Source organism: Actinia tenebrosa, unplaced genomic scaffold (assembly GCF_029948245.1).
Source record: "Actinia tenebrosa isolate PJP-AT-01 unplaced genomic scaffold, QUT_ActTen_1.0 PGA_scaffold0__85_contigs__length_37466705, whole genome shotgun sequence".
In the NCBI taxonomy this organism is placed as follows: domain Eukaryota; kingdom Metazoa; phylum Cnidaria; class Anthozoa; order Actiniaria; family Actiniidae; genus Actinia; species Actinia tenebrosa.
Genome location: NW_028292569.1, coordinates 34,192,064 through 34,219,007, shown reverse-complemented (window position 1 = coordinate 34,219,007; position 26,944 = coordinate 34,192,064). Strand labels below are relative to the sequence as shown.

The window sequence follows — 26,944 nt, the reverse complement described above, 5'->3', positions numbered from 1 at the left end:
CGCGTGACGTGCACGACACACGTGACCTTTCACATTGAAATTATCATGATTATCGCTGAAGTGTTCATCATAGCCCGTCCTTTTGAGCAATTAAATCCGATTTACTGTTCTTGTCTTTTGACCCTTCTCTCGTCGTGTTTTTAAAATCCTGGTTTCTTGTTGTTGAAGCACGAGCTCCATTTGCTAATTCGTGAGCTTCTGTTATCGTATGCCATATTGTCTCGCATAGAATCCATTTCAGTCGTCGACGAAGTTTCTACGAAAAAACTATACATTAAGAACAAAGATATTTTCAGTTTCAAGGTTTTCTAGATACCTTTTTTCGTAATAGCTTTATTTGTGAACTCAATATATTTTTTCAGTGTTTCGCTTTCTCGGTAATTCGACAGCCATGGTGACAGGCTTACCTGCTACAGCACAAAATGACATTAAAAGGTTCGTTATTGCTCTTAATAGTAGTTGAGCTGCATAAAAACTTCATAACGTTTATATTTCACTTTTTCTTATCAATGGTCTCGGTCTTTTAAACATATTACATATATAAACCATCTGTGCCCGAAGAAGTATAAATATACATATACCAAGAGAATATGAACTAAGAGAATATGAACTAAGAGAAGGAATCCCCGCGCCCCGTCATGAGCACTCCTTGATGCTGTTTTTAGAATCTTTGATGCTATTTTTAGAAGCATTTATTTGATCATTTGTTTTTCTGCATGCGCATTCTGCGCAGGCGCGCACTCCACCCTGTTTGCTCATGTTTTTTTTTTGTGTTTCAAAAAAAAAAACGTAATCAAACAGGGTAGAGCGAGCCTAGTAGTGCGCGTGCACAAAAACAAACGATGGCACATTTGATTCTAAAAAGTAGCATCAAAGGGTGCCTATAGATGATGTTTACAAGCATGAATACCAGAGATTCCTTCTCCTTAGTTCATTTTCAGTTGTATACCTATTCCAAACCAAAGGATATAGGCGAAAGGTCATTCCAAGACTGGAAGAAATCATGGATACAACTAAACACGAATAATCGAGGCTTTTAAAATGGTTCCGTCGACGGCAAACAACATTGAAGCTGATCAGTCAAGTTGTTGAAGTCACTCCAGCTATTCTTATAGCTAACTTCTCTTCAATAACCTACCTTTAAAAGCTAACTCATTATCTCCTATCGCCTTTGGCTCCGACAATCTTTTTTGAAATAGGTGTATGATGACATTTCCTGGTCACCTGTTTCTTTTCTTGAGAAGAAAATTCATCGACAAAGATGTCATGGCATGGTTTTTGGGACATTTGAATTCGCAGTGAAAATAGCCAGCTAAAACACTCGACATTTCATAATATTATATATTATGATCAATGCGTTCTGATTCCAAAATAAATCTACACATACCCAAATCAAGAAAACAACATCAACGACAAAAACAAACAACCAATCAAAACAAAATACTGAAGACAAACAAAAAACAAAATAAAACGAAACGAAACAAAGCAAAATAGAATAAAATAAAACAAAAAAACAAAAACAAAAAACAAAAACAAAACAACAACAAAAAACCAACCCCCCCCCAAAAAAAACCAAAAAAAAAAAAACAAAAGAAAAACAAAATAAAAGAAAAAAAACAACAAAACAACAACAACAACAACAAAAAACAAAACAAAAGAAAACACACCAAAAGACATTTTTGAGGGGGGCAGAAAGAGGATGGATAACATTTTTTTAAATCAAGAGCAAAGGTGATGCTTCGTGATTAAACATAAGGATTCAGTAATGAGAATCATTGAAATAAAATACAAATGTTATTTAAAAATGAACTGACACTGAGCACTTAATATCATCGGTGCCCAATGGGGTTTTGACTGAATAGAACACTGATGGTGAAGATGCCATTTTTGTAATGAATGTTGACAGTGTTCAGTATCATGTAAAGTGTCTGAAAAGATGAATAAAAAGACCCACAGGACCTAAGATACAGAACCCTTTTAGTTGGAACAAAGTGTTACCAACTGCGCGTCTTTCCGCGGTTTCAGTTTCCTGAGTGCTTAGGAGAAGAATTATAACCCTGCAAAGTTTGTAAAGAGAAAATAGACATGTTGTTTCATCTTTCTTGATTATAAAGGACAAACGAACGAACGAACGAACGAACGAACGAACGAACGAACGAGGGAGCGAGCGAGTGAGCGAAAGAAAGAACCAACGAACGACGGACGGACGGACATTTTGTTTTAATCCAACATGTTATGTTGGACTGATATTAAAACTATCATCAATTTCATCAGTTTCTGCTAGAGAGAAAAGATGAAATACCATAGCTTTGTTAACCTGGGTTTCAGTCTTATATAACTTTTAAATTTCATAGATCAAGATGTGTTAACTGAATAGGATGGTGAGAATGCTTGATACTGTTCTTCCTGCCATCACTATGCATAGCACTTTGTCATAAATGCTAAGCCGCTGAGAAACTTTTCGATCATAAAACTTTATAGGTGTGCTGGACTAATCTTCTGATGACTGGCAATGCACTCTTCTCTAAATTATTGTTCTTTAGTGAAAGGTCTTTTACTTTATGTCGTTAGTGCTATCGAGAAAGTCATAATAGTGTCAAATGAACGACAGATAACAGCAGAAAGGAAAAAAAGAAAAACAACGACATCAACAACACCCCCACCACCAACAGCAACACCAACAATATCAATTTCTGTTGGATTTTTGTCGATTAAAAATCATCGATTCCGGCAAGGTTTGTCAAAAAAGTGATCAATCGAAAATTTATCAACAAATTTTTCAGGATACGAAAGTGACATATATTCTCGCCTCCAGCTATACGCTTACAAGGAACGCAGAACAAATGCATGAAATGATCCAGTTTGGTTTAGGGTTAACCGAGGCAGGAGTGGATAGTAGCATTTCTGATCTGATCTCCGAGCTTCTCAAGTTTCTGTCCCGGCCTATATCTGTTTGTGTGTGTTTGTGTGGTGGGTTTATGTGTGAAACGGTGGCCGATATTAAAGAACGGTCACAAAGCAGGGCAAGAAATATTGGTATATAAACCATTTTTGCGTGCGGCTGCGAAATTCACCATTTTCCATACATTGGTTAACTGGTCAAACACAAAGCGCTCAAGCGAGGCGCCAAGGTACTTTCAAAGGATTATTCCAATTTGAACCTTGCACCTCGAATGAATGCTTTTGTGTGTGTTTGTGTGGGAGGGGGGATTCTTGATTCTAGATCAATCAGTATGGATATAAGAGAGTGCCGGACAAGATAAGTAAAAACGAAAATATACAAAAGACCAGCTTTTCTTTTTCTCTTTTTTTTTTCTTTTCCTCTTGCTTTTTTTTGTTTTTTTGTTTTTTTGCCGTTCCTCCCCCCTTTTTGTGGTTGATCAGTTGATCTTTTATACAGGATGGAAATGTGTCATAGAAGCAGGCAGAAAAGGTTCACTTACAAACCATTAAGACAATATCTTGACACCTTGCGGTGACAAGTCGAGCTTAAGTAGTGTCAGTTTCAGTGTGACTTTATAGTGATAAATGGACCAAGGAGAAAAGGACAAATATTGAGCTGTGATTCGACAGTAGATCATGACAGGAATTACAGGAAATCGGATCTGAGAGGTGTCTTTGATTGCGGGTTTTTAGCTACGATGGTTGTTTTATACACAGACTAAATGCGTCAGTCGTAAGTTCGTATCCACTCACCAGCGATGATTAAAAACAAAACTTCGCTACATCACTGATACCTTCTATTAGGTGTCAGGTTATTTATTTATTTATTTATTTATTTTCTGGACTGGAAAGTGAGGAAAAAAAGGAGAGAAGAAAAATGAGAAGAGAGAAGAGAGATCGATACCGTTCGATTTAACCAGGTTTTTATCAATAGTTTATACTACTACTACTACTACTACTACTACTACTACTACTACTACTACTACTACTACTACTACTACTACTACTACTACTACTACTACTACTACTACTACTACTACTACTACTACTACTACTACTACTACTTTATTGCTTATACAGCCCTATTTAAATATATATTTTTAAGGTATATGATTTAGGAATATAGTTTATTACACATGTGGTTCGATATCCGTGTGATAAAGCCGTGAATAGGTTGCTATCAATCACGACGTCACTTCCGGTAATAGCTCTTTTTTGATGGCTTGTAGAATCTTGGAGGTCGTTTTGATCTCTTGTTTTCTGGTTTCATGTCGTGAAAATAGTCAAATACAATAATTTGAGGACTTATTTTGATATGCTTTGACTTAGTATCCGCTAGTTGCCCCCCAGTCAACCGCTTGTTTGCTCCCCAGTCAACTCCAAAAAGTCACGTGATTGATAGTAAGCAATAAAAACCATTTATTTTTTTCCGGTCCGGTATCCTAAAAAATCGTGCGTACTGATTGGCTGTTTGAGCGGGCGGTATTTTGTCAGTATCTGCCCCTGCTAGCGGTCCGGTATCCTTTGCCGCTAAACAACAAAACAAAACGATTACAAAAACAAGTAAAAAAAATACGGGAGGAAAAAATAGTTATTTACCGTCCTATAGTCGGTCCGGATAGGGGAAAAGAAAAGACCTCGGATTTGTTTGTGAATCCCAGTTCCAGTGTGTAAAATCCCATTTCCCAGCTCTAATGGAGTGTTCATTATTAAGTCTTTAGGTTTTTCTTTCCGCACCCTTTTAATCGGATCATTTGATCGAAGTTAAGGATAACTCAGCAACTACTATACATGCACAGGGCACGAGTTCACCCTAAAGTCAGGGTCTAGTTAGTATATATTACATTTATTTGTATTATTATGTATTATTATATTATAGAAGAGAAGAGAGGAGAGCTTAGAAAAGATCAAGCAAGCAAACAAACAAACAAAGCACAATGAAAGTAAGGCCTAGGGCAAACGTCGAACTTTCCATGCACCGAACTTAATTACATCAAAGAATGTCGCCTCATTATCACCTGATATCCATTTTTTTAAAGAGTTCAGTGCATGGAAAGTTCGACGTTTGCCCTAGGCCTAATAAACAATCAACAAACAAATAAACAATAAAAAATTGTTTTTGCTTGATTTACGTACCAGACTCGTACCCAGTCGCTTCTCTTGTCTTATTGATCTCACGCTGTGGTTGATGGGAAGAATTTAGTGAGTTCCCGGTGCATCAAGGGAAGGACGGAAGAGAAAAGCGAAGCGTACTATCACATGGTTTGAGACTCAAACGCCAAATGGAAGTCAGTAATATTGTTTTTAAGGAGGGGAGGGGTAAATGACACACTTGTATATGATGATTGACATTAAACCATTGACTGGCAAATATCTGGTTCACGTACAATTACCAGTTAAAATCAACACTATTCTAGTTTTTGTTTGACAACGACAGAGAACAAGCCTGCGCATGCGCAGAAATGTTTCTGCTGTACGAAAAGGTTGCTAGGACAATTAGACCCACAATATTGAAACATGAAAACAGCGAAGAAAAAAATAAATAAAGAAGAAAAAAATCAAAATTATTTGTTTTTTTTGTTTGTTTTTTTGAGCGTTTCAAGTAATAATAATTATAAAGTAATACCAGTTCCTGTCTCTCCGGTTTTTGCTATCGTATTTTCCTTCATTCTTTAATGAGACATTTGTTTTTGATATCCTAGATTAGTAACCCGCCCTCTTGACAGACGGAACTCCGTGGGGGAACCAATAGTTAAAATCCAGCACTTTCAAAACATTATTTGATTATTTTTTTGGTGCTTTATCCATCAACTAGGCACTGCAGTAGCTTAGCGTTGCTGGAGTGGCTCAAGCACGGAAGATTGAAATTTTAAGGTAAGTGACTCGATAAAAATAGATTTTTTAACGGAATAGATATCAGTGTTCAAGATAAACCTTTTTGTAAATGGCTACACAATGATAAATTCCGAAATGGATGTGTCGTGTCAGATAGATATTCTTAGATGTTCTTACTAAATGTAAAGGGTCTGAACTGACCTAAACTTATCTACAGTACACACTAATACACTTTAAAAAGTATATATAAAAATAGACATAAATTGCAAAATAGACATACAAATATATTGCAAAATTCTCATAACGTAGAGTTTTTTCGGATTATAATTATAAAGCCTGAAGTTTTAATCCTTCACTATGTTTAACATAGCAATAGAATCCTCACAAAGATTCAATAGGTTATGCAGTTTTTCATATTTCGAAGTATAACTGCAGGAATATTAAATCAATATCAATATAATTCCATAATCAGGCGCCAAAAAGACTTTTAAAGAAGACAAGAAGCTAAGAGCAAAGTAATTGCATGACAAAAATAAAACTACCATCAAATGTTGTATTGAAAGATAGCAATTAAACAAAAAAAGGCATGGATTTTCGTCTTCATTTCCAGTTCATTTTTTATTTTATTTATGTTAAATTACACGCTGGACGTTAATCTAATTTTTACCCCCTGACGCTTGAGATTTTTTATTGATGAATTGGTTTTCAAAAACAAAAAATGATTTAAAATCTAAACCCAATTTTTCAATTAATGAATTTTTTCAGTGTTATTAGATTTTCATTTAAATCATCTGAAAATGAACGCTGAGTATGCTCAGTTATTCACTCAGTTATTTTTCAGTTATTTTTCTTACCAACTGAAGAAAAAGCAAAAAAAAAACAATTATTCAACATTTGCTTGATAGTTCAAAAGAAACTACTCCATCAAATACGCTTCCTGATCGAGTGAGGCGGTATCCTTTGAGCTTTTCCCGGCTAAGTGAGAGAATATCCATGAACAGTTAAAAACTCCAGTTTATTAGTCAATAATTTGCAAGATACACTAAGTACTGTATAACGATATTTGCCCGTTGTTTTAAAGAAAAAAAGGGAATTTTTTCTAGCACTCCTTCATTTCCGTTCACGACCTCGGTGATTAGGGCTGTGGTAGTTTTCCAAAGGACATTTATGTATCAGTGAGAGCTCGCTCCTTCAAGGCTTGAGACCGTTGAATAAAAACCATTTATAGGAGCTAGAACTTCTGCCCAGGAGTAAAGTAAGTATTAAATATTCAGACCAATGAAGGGCAATTTCAATTACAGTGTACAGTAATAGAATAACATAATCGTTGCGGCGTGCTTCATTTGTGAATACATGCATGTACTACGTTGGAGTGAAGAAAGATTTTCAATTAACTTTTTTCCCAACTGCGGTCTCAATAAAGAGAAATGTAGCATATAGTGATTTGTCTAGGAAATTGGTCACTCGCAGAGAACATTTTCTCGGCTTCGCTTATTTATCTCGTTAGGTGAAGAAAAACGTTCTAATTTTTTAACTTCACTAATGAATTCTTTGAATAAGAAGTGACATGTTCACTGTGAATAAGAAACGGAAGAGTAAAGGATGGATCTTGTCTCACAACTCATCAAAAACCAAACAATTAAAATAATGAATGAGAAAGAATCGTTTGAGAAATAAAATGAATTGGGTCTGTATGAAGTAGTGAAAAAGGACCAAAAGAAAGCCCCAACTTAGACCAAGTTTAACATTGAAAAATTTTGAATTGTCACTAGAAAACTTTTAAAGTTATTCCATGAGCAACAAGGTGTTAATAAAACATAAGCAAATGAGATCAATATGTCAGTTGTACTGTAGAATATCTCTCTACTCGTGAATAATCAGTTTTTCTAGTGTTCTTAAGTCCGGAGCCGGCAACAGAATACAGTGGTATTAAGTTCTATCCTTAAGTCAATGATGCTCTTCTAATGGAAACGATGATTCTTCGTTACAATCATATTGTATCGAATCAGCTTAACCTTGGTCCTTTTTCTATTGCACAATCCCTTCAGTACTCTTTTGTTGAAAATACAGTTCAAATAGTTTATTTGTACAGCGTCTGATGAACGACAGCTTCCGACTTCAGTGCACGGCTGATGCCTGATAAAGTTCTACTGACAAACTTTTTCGAACACTTGTATGGTTTTCATGTCGGCAGTAAATTTAAAGAAACCGATTAGAATACCTCGGAAGAAAAACTACACAAACTCAGTACGCTGAGAATATGTGAGGTTTGTACTATAGATTCAATGCAATCTTTCACGGAATTTAAATACGAATAATTTGAGCTAGTTTGAAATTCTACACAGAATATATGTAGTCGCTCTGCCATAGTATCCAGTTCCCACAGAGATAGTTGCTTGATACTTCATATTAGTGGGGTTTGTACTCTTGCACGTTCAACGCAATGTAAAATTTGCAACGAATATGTAGAAGCTAGTTTGAAATTTTACAGAATATATGCAGTTGCTATACCTAGTTTATATGAGTTTGTACCACACTGAAACAATCTAAAGATCAGTGTCATTTCATTGGAAAATGAAAATCGTAAAAATAGTAGGCCTTTTTCGGTTTCAGGTCGAGATTAGCATTCATTATTAACGACACCACAATGGCCGCAATGCTTTTGGCTTTTGACTTTCTTGGGAATGCTTGCAATCCATCAATAGTGGTTGATCGATCGTGGGCTCAAACTTCAGAGCACCATGCGGACCTCAGGTTTTTATAGCTGTCCTCTCTCTCTCTCTCTCTTTCATTCATTCTTTATTTCTTTATTTCTTCCTTCCTTCCTTCCTTTCTTGTTTTCATCTCCTCTTCCTTCCTTCCTTCCTTCCCTTCATTCTTTCTTTCCGTCCGTCTCTCTCGCCAGAATTAAGGTTTTCCTATCAAATTCTCTTGTTATCTTCTCTCATCAAAAATTAAAACATAAGTTGAATATTTTGTCTAGTGGAGGTCGAGAACATTAGGATGCAAAAAGGAGACAAATATTGCGAAATAACCAGTCTTGTCTAAAACATAAATATTACAACGAACTACAGCCGAACGCAAGAAAAAAATCAAGCCAACGTCTGACCCTCCAGCCATCTATTTATGGCTAATATTTACTGGGAAAAGCAACCCAAGGAAAGTGGATTTATAATAGCATTATCGGATATGATCGAACGTTCTCGAAGTACTGTTAGATTTGACGTTAGAAAGATTATATGGTTATTGTTATTGTAATTCGTTGCATGTCGTCTTGATTGGTTTCGCTACGACATGCTTTTGAAACTATATTTTCAGTACTGATGACTATCGCACTGAAACTGAAGTGAATAATCAAAAGTCAAGAAAAAAATTCAAACAATCAAACGAGTTTTGTTTTCACTAAAAGCTTGGAAATTTCAAGATTCAGACGATAAATATAGCACGGGAAATTGCTGTTTTTAGTTTCGAAGGGTGTTTCCTGATCAAGATCAACTATCCCATCCACCCAAGAGCCAACAAAATAAGAACTGGAGATTTATCTAAAGTAAGCCCTTTTTATTTAAAGTGTACTTTATATCTTCGACACTTAATCCATCAGCACTGAAATGGGTTCTTCGGTGGCATCGAAATGGTTTTTTTCTCATAGCGGACGACAGTGAAAAGGTATTCGCCAGCACTAGAATGGTTTTCCTTACTGCGAAAAGGTTTCCTTAATGAATCTCATTATCATACGACGATGAACTGAACAGCTTTCACTTTTCAAGCGCGTCAGGAATAAACCCTATAATAATAAACAAACAAAGTTCAGTTGAAATAATAACATTTTGATTATTCGCTTGCCAGACGGAGTATCTTATTTTGTATGAGTTTTGGAAAACTTTGTTGATCTTTCAAGGAAACAATTTCTATGCGATAATATTGAAATAATTCCTTTCGCTAAAATTACCTATTTTTCTCTTATTTAGGAAAAAGCAGAGCAAAATAGCAAAGGAGAATCCATCTCTGGTAAGTTTTTTGTTGTTGCAAAATTGCTGTTGCTATATAGTATATATTTGGTCTTTCTGATCGGAATTTTTCGTTCTCGATCATTCAGCTCACAAATTTTTCTCGGATGAAAAAAAGCTTATAGAGGAAGTAACGTAAGAGAGATTATCACCGTAAGATCCGGAGTGATAACAGCAATAGAAAATTGAAGTATAAAAGCTGAGATCGATTACCATCCATGAAAAATGAATATGTAAAAATTGCGATGTGGGAAATGAACTAAAGGAAGGGAACAAATATGAATGTTTGAGAAAATGAAACTGAATGAACATGAACATGAATTGTTCAATGGAAAATTTCAATAACTTATCTAAAGAAAATAAGAAAATAGCGTCAAAATGGCGGACAGGCAGAAGGACAGACAGACAGACGGACAGAGGACAGACAGACGGACAGACCCACAGACAGACTGCCAGACCGACAGGGATTGAGACATAAAATTTGTCTTCCACTGCACAGTGGAATAGTGAGACAGGAAAACATAATTTACAATAGACAAAGTCAGAAAGAGTCCGAACTTTTTTTGTGGAAAAATATAAAAATTTCGAGAGCGAAAAAATACTGCAACAATTCACTTTAAAAACTACTTCCTGTGTCCCGCATAATTAGGTGGGCATCGTTGAGTGATCAGTAATTAATCTCAAGCATAGATGGGAATAGAACACCTGTTTTAGATGGTTATTACCAGACTGTCAGAGTGTAATTGCGTATGTTAGTGGAAGTACTTGTTTGTGTATTCAGGTATTCGATCGAGGTTAATGAACATAACAGTAAAATATATCTCACGTAGAGGTTTTGCACCATCACGTGATGGCAGCCATGACAGGCATGACGGGAGGCAGGAATAATTAAATCTGGTCTAATTCACCATTTTCCAGACATCGTTTCACTGGTCAAACACAAAGCGCTCAAGCGAGGCGCCAAGGTACTTTCAACTGATTATTCAAATTTGAACCTTGCAACCTCGACTGAATGCTTTGTGTTTGACCAGCGAAACGATGTCTGGAAAATGGTGAGCTTGATTTACATGAGAAAGAATTCAGTTTCCCTACTGACTCTGCACATGAGCTGGTTGGAGTCCTGTTGTGGCTGGGGTGACTCTCCGACCGCACCACCCCACCCGTGCTACTGTTCTTGATTTTTCATAGATCCAATACCTAATTATAGCCGATCAATTTCTTAACGTATCCATTAGCATTCTGATTGGTTGCCTAGAACCTTCGTGAACTGTGAATAGTTTAACAACTGACGTAATCTCCGTACATCGGACTGGATGTTGCTAGGGCGTAATAAATTTACAGAAATATAGCTTGGGCTTCCTGTGGAGTCGTTGTTCTGATCATTTGGCGAAGGGCCCAATCGTTAGATTATTTTGGCAGATAAACAAGCCGGCATTAAACCAAAACCACTGTTGCTGACAGCAAAAAGAAACCTTTTTTCTCCAAAAACCAAGTAAGTTTTTATTTTTTTAAAACATTTTAAAACTTTATTCGATATTGGCAGAAAAGGACTTCATCTTTTGAAGAATTCACGCCCTGATGTAGATTGAACGACACGTTTCGGTTTATATACATATTCTTTAATACTTCATACTAAATATTCTGCTACTGAAAATACTTTATTGTTTTTAACGATTTCATATAATATTGAGATGAATGCATAAAAAATTCGAGATATTTAAAAATTGAATCTATATAACGTTTTTCTATTTAAAGTAGATTTAATTTTTTAGAAAAAATATTTATGGTATAATCCATCTTTCAGCTGGGTAAACATTACCATGTAATCTTTCAATGTCGATAAACATATTGAGATGAATGCATAAAAATTTCGAGATATTCAAAAATTGCCATCTATATAACGTTTTTCTATTTATAGTAGATTTGATTTTTAGAAAAAATATTTATGGTATAATCCATCTTTCAGCTGGGTAAACATTACCATGTCATCTTTCAATGTCGAAACCTAGTTGAACATTTTAACTGTTAAATTCATCTGTAAGACGATCTCAGTAGCTGGAAGAAAATAACATCAATAGTTATGGGAGATTTTCCTTGGTAAAGCTATCTGTTTATGACGATTAATGAATTTAAAACACCAAAGGTAAATACTTCAATTTTTACGTTAATTTTTCTGGTTATGGCCGCATTTTCTTCAGTCATGTTTTATATGTGCTCAAAGACCACAAATAAATTTAAAAAACAACACCTAAATAGCAAATAGAGAGCAGAAAAAAAGTTTAAGCAAAAGAGAGAAAAAAAAAAACGTTAGCCTTTCAAGTGGGCAGTCTTTCTAGCATTTTTGTATTTAAAATGAAGGTTTTTAAAACTGAACACGATAAAAATATGAAAAGCTTTAATTTTCATAATTATTGCTTTGTCCTTGCATTCTTCCAATGAATTTTCTCATCAATATATCTGATTAAATCCACTAAATTAAGCCAATTCATTTTGATGACACTTCCGCGAGCTTTGTAGACCTATATATATCTAGATATCTTAACTACAATATCTTTGATATGAAACAGTGCGAACTCCAGCGTCAAGTTCCCACGATATAACACGAAAAAACTAAATAAACATGAATTTTGGTCGATGTCAAAAGCTTGTTTACAATATGTGCACGGGAAAGTTATTTTAGATATCTAGAAAAATCAACAATGGGCGGGGGATGGAAAAGGATTTAAAAAAAAATTTATTTGCAAATTTCAGAAAATATAAATTAAAATAACGGTGTGGATAGCGGAGACTACTAAAATACCTTTTTTCAAAAAAAACTACATTGGGCGGAAAGGAAAGGAACGAAAGGGAAGTGAAGAGAAAGCAGAGAAAGAAAAATGGAAATGAAGGGAAAAGGAAGGAACGAGAGAGGAAGGTATTTGAAAGGAAGGAAAAAAGGGAAAGCAGAGCGAAGGGAATAAAAAACCGACAAGATAAAAGATAACAAGCCAAATGAGAGCATATTTTCAATCAAATAAAAATAAAGTTTGAAACTTAATACTTTGTTAAGGCGTTAACTGCAGTCGGCGAAATATTGAAATATATTGTAACTACAAGGGAAATTTGTCTGAAGCAAATTGGCTCAAAGACATAATACCGAGCATAAGGACTTAGATTTAGACGGCAATTTATTCTTGTTTGCACCCACTGTCTGGACTTAATGATTTTATGGATTCAAGGCTTTTTCAAATGTAATGGAGATTTTCTCCAATAAAACTGAGATTGAAGAAGAGAGGGAAAAGCGAAAGGGAAAGAGAAATATAGAGAGAAATTCAGACAGACACTTAGTACAGGGAGATATTTTAAAAAATCCATCCAATGTATACTACTTTTTTTTAAGTTAAGTTTTTTTTACTATACCTATACTATATCATTTCTGTTTTATTTTTACAATTATTCTTTTGAAACAGCTTTCGTGAAAAAAAAAAAAAAAAAAAAAATTGAATGGAACTACTTTAGTAACATAAAGAAGACACTCACTCGCTCGCCAAGGACTAAGAGTTGACATGACAAGTGGAAACATGATAAAACACGTATATCTTTGTTACATGGGAAGCCACTGATTTTAAATTCATAGTCCATGTATTGTCAGAAGCTACCAAGTCCACGCCTTTGTAAGACACTTCGCCCTAATAAAAATCATAATGGAATAATACGCTGTTGGTTGGGTGAACCTTACTGTAATACCTTAAGTTCGTGACTGAGATAAGATTTAATACGGATTTAAGTGAACTTAAAATTTTGCACCCGGTTACTTTAAGATACAAAAGGGTTTTTCTTTTTGGTGAACAACGACAAATATTAAAGTTCATTTGACTGAGCCTTTAAGAATGAGTTTATGAATTCGCAGGTGGACTGAAAAAGAAAAGGGCCCGCCAAGACAGAGTTCTTGAGGCGGGAATACGTCGGCCCGGATGGGAATTCAAGAAGCATCGTCATAGGACAAACACAACCACTCAGAGCGCGTGATTTCATTAGGTTCCCGAGTAGGAAAAGACAATGTATTTACAAGATAAAGAACCGAGTCAAATATTGCTATCACGCTACACAGAATCGCAATTGAGTGCGGAATTCCGACCGAAGAATCACAAAAGAGCGGATAAACTACTTCCATGCAATAGTTTAGAATTAAGTAAAACGGTTGTTTTGAAGCCCGGCTCCGGTAAGACACCGCTTGCAATTGGAACTCTAGGCCAAGACGATCGGATTTCAAAAAGTGCACGCTGGGAAGATTCTATTGTGATTTTGATTCTTACATTTTGAAGTAATCCGCATTTTTGACGATTAATCCTAGTGATGCTGGTTTTTAGAATTAAGAAAATTTATATAAAATCCCGAAAAATTAGGTGTCCTCAAACTCCTCCCGGGATTCTCGCGGGATGACTTGTTTACGACAGATCTGCAATCGATAGGGCTAAATGTGATGCGGAGTTTATCGCGTCAACATTGGCTTATCTTACGGGAAATAGAAGTCTGACAAGTGACACGAAATTTTAACACTGAGTACTACATAAAGAACAGCAGAGTTAGAAATTTTAACTAAATATCCAGAACTATACGAAGCAAGATACAGGACATTGTAAGTAACTTAAACTTTTTACAAAAAATACGACAGACGTAAACTAAGTTTTCAATAGTCATAAAATACTTTCTTCTTGCAAGACTTCGACTTTAATTTTCAACAAAAATGAATTCACATTTAAACCCTCTAATCTGAATTAAATTTAAGTAATTTGGGTACTTTTCCTACAAGAAGAACGACAGTATTTATGTTTTCCTTAAAGAGAGAATATTTTTAAAAAAGCTTCATGTTAAAAATGTTAACAGGTACTTATTAATTAACGAGTTAAATAATTTCTGTAACTCTGCATTTTTCTTTTGTGCTGCAAATTCAATATATTAGTCTTATTATTAACTTTTTGTTATAATGATCTTGCCAAGACCAAAATCAATATAAAGATTTAGAGGGGGAAAAATTGTGTGCAAATTTAATTTGATTTTGCATCTGAAAAGCAAAAGCATTCAGTTAAATGACAACGTATTTATATGTAACACTTAGATCACCAGCTTCCTAGCCGTTATTTTATGGGTTTGTTTCAATTAAAAATACAAATAAAGCCATATTTACGAATAAATGAAGGCATTTATTATACGTGATATGTAAACATGTTTTATTATTTTAAATTTTCGCTTGTGGGTGCCAAGTCATTAGCACCATGTTGAACACGTTCCAATTAATTTAAGACTTCGGACCGCAATACTGTAACAACAGCACTTAACAGACCTGTCCAAGTTGCCACCTAATTTTCACAAAAAGCCTTATGTATTTGCATACTTAAATTGCAGAAATGGGTTTTAAAACCTTTGGTTAACTTAATAATTTAGACCATTTGAGCATTCATATCCTGATATAAAAGGCGTGAAAACTCCATCTTTAGGATTTCGTAGCAACCAAATTGCAGCCGCCTTGAGTTAAAGGTTCGTATTACAATATTTTATAAAAATGTCAATTTTTTACGAAAATGCTCCGAAAATTCATTCCTTTCGAATAGAGGAAATTTTCGCACCAGCGATCGAGAATTTCGTGCAAATCAGCTCTTAACATCCAAGGTGTTTATCACCACGGTATTGATAACGTATTGTACTAATTACAGTCACTGTTTCATATTTATGCTGTTTAGTCTGATATGAGTAAAGTTTTAGATAGTTGTCTGAGTAGAGCAACAAAAGTCTTTTCGGAAGTTCCACGCAAAGTAGTTTTCACTTTTACTTTTTAGAACAAGTCAAAATAAGTCGAAATAATTAGTCTACTATCGGTATAGATAAGAATTTTAAGAGCTACAAATTAAATAGCAGCCTAGATCTTTTGATATCATAATCTGAGTGGTTTGGCGCAGTAGCTCTTACAAGTCCGACATGACGGTTGGCGTGCAAAACCAAGATGGCGCCCATTCTAGACCTAAATCTTTAATCTGCAACGGTTTCCCATCACTACAGATATAAATTATTCAGATATTGCAATAGTCTTTCTTTGTCGAAGCAGTTCTTATAGTGTGTGTGACGTCTCGAGGATCATATATGTAAATTAAAAATCTGCCATGACGGTTGGCATGCGAATCCAAGATGGCGCCCAGTCAGATACGGGTCTTCAAGAATATCCTAGTTCTTCAAATAAGATAAACGAGAATAGTTCTTATTACTGTTTTTCATATATATTTTTCCCTTTTTAGCTCGTTTCTCCAAGTTCAATCCGTGCAAGAGTTCCAAAATGAATTCCACAACACCAAATATGGACATCGACCCAAGTCAATCAAACATCATCGCAGCCATGTTTGTTGCACTACTCATATTCCTGACAATACTGGGAAACTCCCTCGTATGCGCCAGTTTCTCCATCTTCCCAGAGTTGCGCACGATCTGTAACTATTTCGTGGTGAGTCTTAGCGCGTCTGACATTCTCGTAGCGTTGGTGGCCATGCCGTTCTGGTGCGCCCTTCAAATCACCGACAACCGATGGAATTTTGGCCCCGAACTAAAACTTTTCTGGGACTGCATGGATATATTATGTGGAACAGCATCAATAATGAACTTGATGGCTGTCAGTATCGATAGGCATTTTGCAATAACAATGCCTTTTTATTACGAAAATATTATGTCGTCAAAAAAAGCTATCGTTATAATCTTCTTTGTTTGGGTCTACGCCGCGGTCATTTCTTGCCTTCGTCTTGTTCGGTGGCCTGGTAACGAATACATGGACATTGCAGCGTTTGGCAGCTTTTTTTGTCCGCTGGCTATAATGATCGTCATGTATATTCGGATTTATTTGGTTGCAAGGCAACAGGTACGACGGATAGGACGGAATTACACGACTGATGTCAAAGCAGCCAAGACTATTGCAGTCGTGATAGGAGTGTTTGTTGCTTGTTGGTGCCCATTCTTTATCGTTGTGATGGGGTTTGCACACGTCCCTGGTTTCAAGGTCTCTAATGTGGTTTTAAACGTCATCAAGTGGCTGGAATACCTTAATTCGTGTCTAAATCCTGTCATCTACACTTGTTTGAATCGTGGCTACAGAAGAGCATTCAAGAAACTGTTCTTGCGCTTCATTCGGTTCCGGAGGCAGAGAGCCACAAGCAATGTGAGTCAGCGAACTGTCCGCCTGAACTCAGACTCGGCCAGTTTGACTTACTTTCAGCCAGAGGGCAAAAGTATCTCACAAAGACTAAGAAACAGTTCACTACTGGGAGAATGTCTACGAACGCAGTGGGCAGATAAATAAGGCACGTCTGCTAGATCATCCTAACCGCGCATGCGTGGCGTCCCTTGGTCTCCCTCGCATCCGTTTTTAAAGGCGTACCAATAAATTCTTAGATATTAAGGTTATAACTTAAAGCAAAGACACCACGAAAAGTGTGTTAGATAAAGTGGGGTAGGGAGGGGGTGGATACCTCCCTTTCTTCCCGCATGGAAGTGTGGCTCTTTCTTGTTTCTAGTATTTAGACAAAATAACGAGGACATTCGGCCTGTTTACGGAAGGATCAGTCATATAATTAGCCGAGAAACAGAGAAAATGCTGCCTCATGTTTCATTTCCACATAATGAAAGAGGGCAACTGCAATCTTTTGCTGCTAACCTAGAAATGATTTATTAGTGTATACAAAAACATGCAAACTTGCATGCATTCACTTTAACATAAAGGAAAATTTTTACTACTTTCTATTATTTTTGTAATTTTGATTAACCATGGGAGAATCTGACGTTTTTGAAGGAAGAGTAAGAAACCCCAATTGCTGTGCGCTTTGAGGCTAAAAATTAAATTAAAAATTGACGAAACAAAAGGAGCAGCCTCTAGAGCTATGGCCACACTTGCTACCGATGCAGGTCAACGTTTTCCACCATACTTATATAGACAAAACATCCCTGAGTATTTGTTAAGTTACCTGCTCGACCATACTGCCTGATTCTTCCTTCTGGATTCTACACCCTAATCACGTGACATCAGAAAGCCACGTGACCATAACGAATCACGTGACCTGACCTCCATGAATTCAAGATTGTTTTCGATCAACAACTTTGTTACACAAACATATCTTGAAAATACTCTTCGAATTCTTCCTCCCTGAAAAATAGAAATGGGGGATATTAGTTGGTCTTCGTTTTGCACTGTTATTTTTTCTATTTATTGAGACTGGTTCAGTAGTTTTACCTTGTTTTGTCCACCTGCACTTTAGCAGGCCCCTTCCAGATATCTTCTGGCTCGTCATCTTTACTCGTACTTGCTCTCTCCTCACGAGAATCTTCAAGAAAAATAAAATAAGTAGAGTTACCAAGTATGTGAAGATCAGTTATTAGACCATGAATGTATTTTATATGATGCAATCAAGATGTGCATCACATTATTGGATGTTTATACAAAAAATAACCCAATGTAATATCTCATAATACTTCACTCCAGGGCACGGTTGTACGAAGGGTGGATAGCGCTGTCTAAAGGATAAATCCATATCTAGTGGATAAATCAATGCTCTTATCCAATAAATTTATCCATTACCACTATCTACCCTCCGTACAGCCGGGCTCAGATGAAGATAAGTAGCTTCTGCTTGAGAAGACTATTTGTGCCATATATAACGCGTTTCATACCTTTTAGATTATGTTAATTTTGTTAAATAAAAGATGGAATCATCGTCCTCTCCTCATCTTCATCCCAGACAAATACGATGATAAGCAAGATGTATAATAATAATAAGAATGCCATTTGAAGGTTTGTTTTAACAAACTGTGTCAATCTTACCTGATTTCTCGTGAGAAGATATTTTACTTTCCTCTTCCGATTTTTCTTCTTCTGAGCTGGATGAATAATCATCTTTATCTTCATCTTTTCCATCACGTTTTCTTTTGTTTTTTCTCTTCTTTTTTGATCTGGATCTTTTTTCGCGTTTTTCTTTTTCTTTGTCTTCCTTTTTCTTTTGTTTTGCCAACTTCCTTCTTCGTTGTTAAACCACAAGCAACAAAAATAGCAGCTGTAAGGTTAAGTTTAAAACAAATCCCCTTCCAAATCTTCCCCTCCCTCCCCTCCCCAAAGAAGGAGGCGATTCTGGGTTCCACTTGATGATATAGTTTTTTCTGCTACGGCAACAAGCATTGCAACCATGTCTTTTGCCTTTTTATTCTAATTCCTATGGGAAAGGATGCCCAATTCATTAGGACCTTTTCTAAAACATTATAGGAGTTGGAACAAGGGGAACCTTACTTAAGTTGATACGAAGAGAACACCTTATTCCTAAAGATTTGTTGGGGTAGAAGCCTTTTTCAGAAGGTTCAAAATGCGTTTTTTAGAAAGGGGAATTTTTCAAATGATGTTTTGGAACAGAGAACCTTCTTGCAAAGAAAAAATAACCGCAAAGAAGATACTGTTCTAAACATGATTAAGTATGAATTTTGAAGACTTGTTTAAAAGGTTTCTTAAAAAGGGCATTAAATTTACTTACTGATGATGATAGTTGAGCTTGAAGGAACAATCTGGGCACAGTCCTGAGGTTAAAATACAGTGACAAATTTGTATTAAATTTAAATGAGTAGAACCCTGCCAGTAACCTTACTCATAATACCAATAGACTCTTTTAGCTTGGGCTTATGTTTTCTCTTTTTAGACCATGTTTCATTCTTTTGAGAATAAGCCAGATTCTTTGTTCAAGTCGCATCCATATTTCATGTGTCTTCGCGAACGTTAAACAAAGAAATGATACTCTAGGGAATGACACAAGGACTGACATGGAAAGACAGTATGCTCAAGCTATGTGTCCATCATATCGCATTAACATCCTTAAAATACTTACTTAATTTTACTAAAGCATTCTTTTTCTCGCCGTGCTCTTCATAACTAAAATTGACCTGAAAACAGGTAACAACATTTGAAAATGGGTTAATATCACGATAGTTTTGAACAACAATATACAAGACTCACCTCCCAACTTTTCAGCCCTTCATTTTCTTGACATTTTTTATTTCCACAAACAAACTGACCTATGAGATGTAAAAGAGATATTTATGAGCGTCTAACCCTCCCATGTAACTCTGCATCTAAATCATCCAACAATTAACTATATTTTTGATGATGGCATGTGTTCATGAAATAAAATAGCTACAAGAGACAGTAGAAGTAGTTGTCACCTTTTCCTTCGATTACTTCCTTTTCTATTCTCCAGCGTAATGCAATCTAACAAAACAATGCTAATTAGTTAATGACCATTCCAGGAGTATAAAAGTTTAATTTATTTTGATATATCCAGAGGCAGATCGTGGAATCGGAGAACGTGGTGTTGGTAAACTTCAGTGTTAGAGATCCTCTATGAATTGGAAAAAAAGGGGTTGGTAAACTTCAGCATAAAGAGGAGTCTCTATGGATTTGAGAAAGGAGGAGGAAGACCCTTCTTTATGACTAACCAAATAAAGGCCCACCCCTTAATATGCTTATGATGTCGTACCTTATTTTCTTTGTATCTGGAAAGGTCAGCTATACAATACTCTTTGAATAATCTGTCATAATATTTTTTAGCCAACCTTTGCTCCCTTATTTTTCAAAAAAAAGATCAATTAATTTAAGCAATTTAGTGTATTTATTAAAAATTCCAAGAAAAAAATATTGGCATGCTTTTTCTGTTCTTACCAAGAGTTATCTGAGTCTTCATTCTCATTCCAGATAAACCTGTAAGATTGTAGCATATATAATAAAAATATTAGTAGTAGTAGTAGTAGTAGTTAGTGTACTATTTCAGTCTATCAAATAGGCTGATTGCATGATGGCATTACTTTACCACCACAACCAAAATGCTTAGCAAATCATCTTTCTTATTCAAACTTGTATTTCCTAGCACTATGTTGGATATGGGACCCATGACACCTTTAAGAGAGAGAGATTTCCTCATGAGAATAACAAGACAATTGGTGCTAATTAACTGAACAAAAGAAAGTGTGCATGGGGTTCTTGTAGCTGTAGTTAACAACTCCATAATGTAGATGTCCTGTTAATATTAGAAGTCTAATCAATGCCTCAAGAGTCATCAGATGACATTATTAAATAACTGGGAAATTTTATACAATTATGTCAGAGCAATATTATCGGGCTATTGAGAATATTTGGAAACATCTTCAATGAAAGGTTTTCATGGTAACTAACCTGTGCTCCTTTCGAAGAACATCTAAGTCAGTAGCATCTCTAGAACTAGCAAAATCAGACACTAAGGTAGAAATAATTATAATGAAAAGACCTTTAAGAGTCCATGTTTGTAAGGATCATGCAAAGTTGGAAATGGCTCAAAAATCCCCCTTCTGGCTGGACATTATTGTGCTCTAGGTTTTGGTTAAAGCCTTGGCTGGACCAACACTCAAAACTGAGTAGAAGGTGCTGTCTTTGCTCTAAAAATAGTTCCAAATGGTTAGACCTTCACCATGGATTGGATGACCACTTAAAATGGTGGTCTCATCTCATTTAGACACATCAAACATACTTGGGTTGGTACATTGTTGACAGCTGAATTTCACCACAGACCATACTAAACGTCTTTCCACTAAATATCTAATGTCATTATAGCCAGCATTTGATAAAGTAAAAACTGTTTTACTATCTTAAGGGATGATTTCATTTAACCTATCTAATAAGGTTATCAGATCTTGCAAAAGTTGTTTTGAGTTCCAAGGTTTGCTATTTAACGTGTTAAACCATTCCCTCAGTGCACCATCAGCTTCATCATTTCCAGTTGTAAGATACTCTTCAAACACTGGTGATGAACTCAGTTGATACCTGGGCTTATGAGAATCTGGAGTGAAAAAGAATTCACTTCCACCTTCATCTGCATAGTATGGACTTGAATTGGTAACATTCTCCAAGTACAGAGTTCCAGGCAAACAAAATGTTGAAATAGCAGCATCATTGCTGGATTCCTCATCAGAAAGTTCCATGCATTGCCTCAAAATTAAAAATATTTCTAAAACACGTAGAGGGACTTTGTCATCTTGCCAGTGAATATCTTCCTCATAGTTTTTAAGCATGTAAAAGAATATGTTTTTAATATGGTAGGACCTAACAAGTTTATGACAGCAACATTTACAACCAAAGACCTTTGTTAGTTTTGGAAGGAAACATGACAAAATACACTTTGTAATGGAGTAGGCTTTTAAACGGCCATTGTTTGGTCCATAAGGAAGAAAACATGAGAGCTCCAATAAAGGTACAGTGATTCTTGTTGAAATTGCACCACAAGAAGAGCCTTCTTTACCAAGTATTGCAAACAGTTCCAGTTTAGATGTCTCTAAAAGGTCTTGCATGTAACCAAAAAGTAAGACTTGTGCACTGAAATAAGGAAAAAAGAGTGAACTGACATTTTCAGGCATCATTAAAGCATCTTCAAAGTCATTATCATCAATATGCAGACAAGGACATAAGTCAACATCTACATGTAAATTAAACTTTTCAGAAACCAAATGCAGTGTGCAAGCTATCCCAGAACTGCAGATTGATTTGTTCTCCACTGTTTCTCTTCTCCATCCACTTGGCAAATATTTGTCAATTATTTGTAACAACAGTTCCATAAACTGGGAACGCATTGAGCTATCAATGCACCCCACACCTTCTGATGTTTCTGTATCACATAAGTTGAAAGTGAATTCGTCCACATTTTCTGGTTGCTTGACATATATTTTAAATTCATCCTTTCTAACCTTAAGTTTGAATAGTTCCTTGTTTGAGAAATAGTCAAGCACAATTAAAAAGTCAAATTCGTTCGGTTCTCCTACTTTTGTTTTCTCTGTTACGCTACCTGCTTGGATAAGTCGGCATTTTTCGAAGCATTTATAAGACCTTCCAAGCTCCTCAAGGCTCGTTCTCAGAAGTGTTGTTATGTCATTCAGGATTTCTTTACTTTTACTGCTGTTAAGAATATCAAGTTGGTTTGAGAACAGTTCTAAAAACTTTACAAAGACTGGACCAGCCACTTTCGGTTTTTTGTGCTTCGGACAGCGTGTTTCAGAGTCTCCTTCCACTGTTGGATGTCCTGTAGTCGTTTCTAATAGTTTCCATTCGTCATAAGGCCACCTTGGAACCTTGATATCTGCATGCGACTTCGTATCCTTGCAGCTACTTAATGAAACGGGATCAATTTGCGATGTCATTTCTGTAGGGTTGCTCATACTTAGCGACAATTGAAGTACTTCATTTTATAATCCTTTTCAGCTGAGCGTTGAATTTTAACATACTTTCTATTTCTGTTTCGACTCGTTTCGACCGACCGCCATCTTTTGTTTGCTTTTCGCAACCCCGTTCCCAAACCCCCCGAGATGAAGTTGGGGAATCCCCTTACGAAATTTTCAAGGTTTTGAGCTTAGTAAAATACCCCAAACAGTACTGTGAAAACATTTTTTAAGGGCTGTATGATATATAAATTTCGTAAGTTAATTAATACGTCTTATCCTTCTCGAAATAAATTCTTCAAATCGAATCAAATCAAACCATAAGAAGGCGACTGCTTCTGAAGAGATCGTTCAATAGGCGTGAAGAATGACGTGAAGTAGGTGAACTTTTTAAAACTCGACTTTTCCTTAGAGCTCTATGCCAACGATAACTTATTATGCATTAAAAAGCGTGTTCAACTATTTTATTCTATCCGCAAACCATAAGCAATTTATAGTTATTTGGATATTTTCGTGATTACCACGCGATCAATGTACATTTAGAAGCTTTTTTTAAATAAAGCGAATCATTCTCTAGCCTCCTACGCAGACGTTCTTAGTGTCTGTCATGCAACGTTTCCATCCCAAAATTGTATTAAAAACTGCAGCAAATTTTCTTTCTAGATAATAAAACAATTACAATAGCTTTTTTCCCCTGTGCGTAGTTCAGTAATGAAGCACTTTGAAGTGTGAGAAGCACTCCTTTCCTGCTTATGTCCCTTCCTTCCTGTTTATCAGAGACGTAGGAGCATAATTTTTATTGGGAGGAGGGAGGGGGGGGGGGGGGGGGGGGGTTAAAATGAAAAATTAGAAAGCGCACGGCAGAAAAAAGTGTGTGTGTGTGTGGGTGGGGGGGGGGACATAGCCCCTACCCCCAGCTCCTACATCCATGTTCATTTGATAACTAAAACTTGAGCGATTTTGGCTCACACCAAGCAGTCAAACTTAGAATCAAACATTTTATTACGTTATGAATTGAGATAATAGGAAATAAATACTTGGAAGTTTACAGGGGTGGATCTAGGAATCAAAGAAAGGGTGGGCCAGAAAACATCATCCTCAGATAAAACCTTTGAGAGAGTAATCCAGTACCACTCAAAAGCTGGTTTTTCATTGCTCCCCAAGTAAAGTACCGCTTTTGTAAGGTTAGGTTTAGTGCTATTGTTTGGATGACCAATCTATTGTTTTTTAATCCAATCATGTAACTCGTTCTGAGAGGTACGGGCTGGCTCCTTTGAGACCGTATGAAAATACAATTACGTTTAAAGAAAAAGACCATAAATCCGTCCCTGGTTTTCATTGACACAAACAATCCATTGGGCGCTAATAGATTCCAAATAACCTGACAGCCTCAAACCACTACATTTTCAGAATAGTTAAATGAATGCTTTGTTGGGACAGTATGAGATTTTGATCATGATTTTTAGCCATTTCCAACTTTGCTCGAAGCCCCTAAGCAAGGCCCTGCAATACTTCACCCAATATTTACTTAATACAAATACAAAATATGTTAAACAAACATACCTGTCTCTTTTGAAATGTTCAATTCCTGGTCCATAGTACAACAGATAATCATTTATCATCTTTTTGTGCCTTGAATACTAGATGTTACAAGTCAAGGAAACATGGCAGAAAAAAGTAGGGGTGATGTGCACCGTTATGTTGGGGGAAGATGGCCAGTCATGATGACCTTTTAGCTCAGTCATACCTTATTTCTGGCTCAACATTACCGGTCAAAATAACCTGCAAGGCAAAGATTTGAACATCCAAGATCCAGTTCTGGCCATACATTGTCTGATGACTGGCCGTTATTCTTAGCCCTACTTTGATTATAAAGATAAAGGTTTATATGCATAATTTATGATAGAATGGGAGTGTAGGGGCTGGTGTAAGGGAGTTAAGACAGACAGGCTTTCATCTCTCTTAAGCAAAATTAGATACAGTGCAACACACAAAACTATGATTATAATATTTAATGTATTTGCATAATTCTATGCAAATGCTTAAGATGCAAAGCTGGATGGTTTTACCAAATAAGGCATTTAAAAGCTTGTGGCACTGCAAAACCAAGTATGCAAATGCATTAAATGTGTTCATAGTTTTGAACATTGTACAGCCCTTATCATTGCTCATTAATGATTCACAAGGAAAACACAATAGAAATCATGACTGTAGAGGAGTTTGTAATTCTGATACTTTAACTTGAATTTTCTCTTTTAGATTCACTCTTATCTTGAAAATTTTAGTAGAACACAAAAGAACTAACCTAGGTGTTTAATGTTAAGTAATATACAATATAAGCTGTCATGTTGTATAGAATATACAATCACTCCCCTCCGGCTTGTGTTTGCATATTGTATATGACACAGCCACTCATATCTTATACAGTCTTTTGATAAAAACGTTATTGTTGACTAGCTCTGTGACTATGTGACTAGTCCCAAAGGCGGTATGGGTAAAAATCACTGAAGCAATAGATGTTGAATAAATGTTGAGAAGTACTCAGCTACCAGTCCTGCTTCTCCTAACACTTCTTTTGTGTTTTACCATCCCTTCATGCTTAACTGCGGCTGCACACTGCCTATAACGTATATCTCATTTTCAAAATTCGCATAAACTTTATAGATACATAAACACTGGGGCAAAGGATACAGCATCTAATGCAAGAAAATGGAACCTTTGATTCCTTCCTTCTACCCTGAAGACATACACATCTTAATGTGAATAAATCGGGTAAAGTGATTTGGTATAGCAACTAATAATATTAGGAGCAGGCTTAGTTCGGTTGGTTAGTGCACGACCTTCAGAGCTTGAGGTCCACGGTTCGATCCTTAGGATCTCCACGTCTGTTTCAACTTCTCTCTAATCCGTGTAGCTTCAGCTTTAAATACTCTTAAAACAGAGCACTGATGGTGAGAGGGGGTAAAGTGCGCACCGTTGGCTTCCATTGATAGCAGTTAAATTTCAACTGAAGGAACTACCAATGATAAATATAGGTGTTTTATCTTTTTTAGTCCCCTTCACAGTTCCTGGTGCCATCTTGAAAGGTACCAGTGCCTTTGCATTGAAGCAAGATGAATAGTGAGCTTGCAATGGTAGAGACATGTGAATAATTGTCCAAAGGTCTCTATCATTGCAAGCTCACCGTTTGTCTCGCTTCAATGCAAAGGCACGTTGGCCTTTCAAGAGGGAGCAGGGAACTGTAAAAGGGACTATTATACGTCTGCCAGTTAATTTTAAAGACTTGTGTAACTGTGGTCATTTTATGATGATTCATACCTGCTATATTCCTCTGTCATGAACTTCTTTGAAGTCACACCTGTAGTCGCGTTGCTCTTCCTTTTGATACCAGAAAGTTCATCATCTTTCCATGTTCTACCAAACAAAAATAAGCTTAGTATTAAAGCATGCATTCTGAACTAACACTGAAAGTTAATAAAAGATCAGTTTTTATTTGAAGTATATTTTTCAGTTCATTCGTTTATACCTTTTAGACTCTTGCTCATCAAATTCAGATCCATAATCTTCATTATAGTTCATCTACATGTAATGAGTTAGAAGCAGGTTTTTAAATAATATCTCATTCATAAAAAGGAATAAAAATCATTCATGACAAGATACAACACTAACCTCCGCCATCTTGGAACAGCAATTTAAAGAATGATACTCCATGTCATAATGGAATCACCTTTATTATTTAAAAAATACACCCAAAGTAGTTTTCTATGAAGTATAGCCCCTTACAAATTTACCGCTGTGCAAGATGATACTGTGACAGCTCCCATTGTTTGCTATGTTCAAAATATTCGAGCTTTATTTAGTTTGAATTTAGTCCAGATTTCTTAGCCATTTCCTTTTATTTTCCCTCCCTTTTCCGATTCTTAGGGTTTTTA

At 36.0% G+C, this 26,944-nt stretch overlaps 3 protein-coding genes across 8 annotated transcripts; 1 reads left to right on the top strand and 2 right to left on the bottom strand.

The window, feature by feature from the left end:
• The first annotated feature begins 5,753 nt into the window (after positions 1-5,753).
• On the top strand, positions 5,754-18,511 carry LOC116303448 (alpha-1A adrenergic receptor). 5 transcript variants are annotated; one of them, XM_031712982.2, is made up of 3 exons: positions 5,754-5,817; positions 9,747-9,786; positions 16,055-18,511. In XM_031712982.2, the coding sequence occupies exon 3, from the start codon at positions 16,093-16,095 to the stop codon at positions 17,101-17,103; it is 1,011 nt and encodes a 336-aa protein (XP_031568842.1). In that variant the 5' UTR covers positions 5,754-5,817; positions 9,747-9,786; positions 16,055-16,092; the 3' UTR covers positions 17,104-18,511. The 5 variants fall into 5 exon arrangements, with proteins under 5 accessions (XP_031568842.1, XP_031568841.1, XP_031568840.1 ...); XM_031712981.2 differs by lacking the exon at positions 5,754-5,817 and adding an exon at positions 9,153-9,325; XM_031712980.2 differs by lacking the exon at positions 5,754-5,817 and adding an exon at positions 9,153-9,444.
• Positions 17,445-26,845, bottom strand: LOC116303447 (protein FRA10AC1 homolog). Of its 2 annotated transcripts, XM_031712979.2 has the most exons (15): positions 26,682-26,845; positions 26,539-26,591; positions 26,331-26,426; positions 25,704-25,749; positions 24,576-24,652; positions 21,004-21,048; positions 20,494-20,532; positions 20,312-20,396; positions 19,998-20,043; positions 19,792-19,850; positions 19,664-19,718; positions 19,316-19,358; positions 18,619-18,812; positions 18,031-18,121; positions 17,445-17,943 (listed from the first exon to the last, which is right to left on the bottom strand). In XM_031712979.2, the coding sequence occupies exons 1-15, from the start codon at positions 26,721-26,723 to the stop codon at positions 17,901-17,903; spliced, it is 1,014 nt and encodes a 337-aa protein (XP_031568839.2). In that variant the 5' UTR covers positions 26,724-26,845; the 3' UTR covers positions 17,445-17,900. The 2 variants fall into 2 exon arrangements, 1 of the variants encoding a protein (XP_031568839.2); XR_004197959.2 differs by lacking the exons at positions 17,445-17,943; positions 18,031-18,121; positions 18,619-18,812; ... (3 more) ...; positions 19,998-20,043; positions 20,312-20,396 and having other exon boundaries at positions 20,504-20,532; positions 21,004-22,176; positions 26,682-26,819.
• Positions 22,182-23,339, bottom strand: LOC148914148 (uncharacterized; the record flags this gene model as incomplete). The annotated part of the gene is made up of 1 exon (XM_089025964.1): positions 22,182-23,339. A coding segment is annotated over exon 1 (831 nt), but the record flags the coding sequence as incomplete, so codon positions are not given.
• Positions 26,846-26,944: the final 99 nt, after the last annotated feature.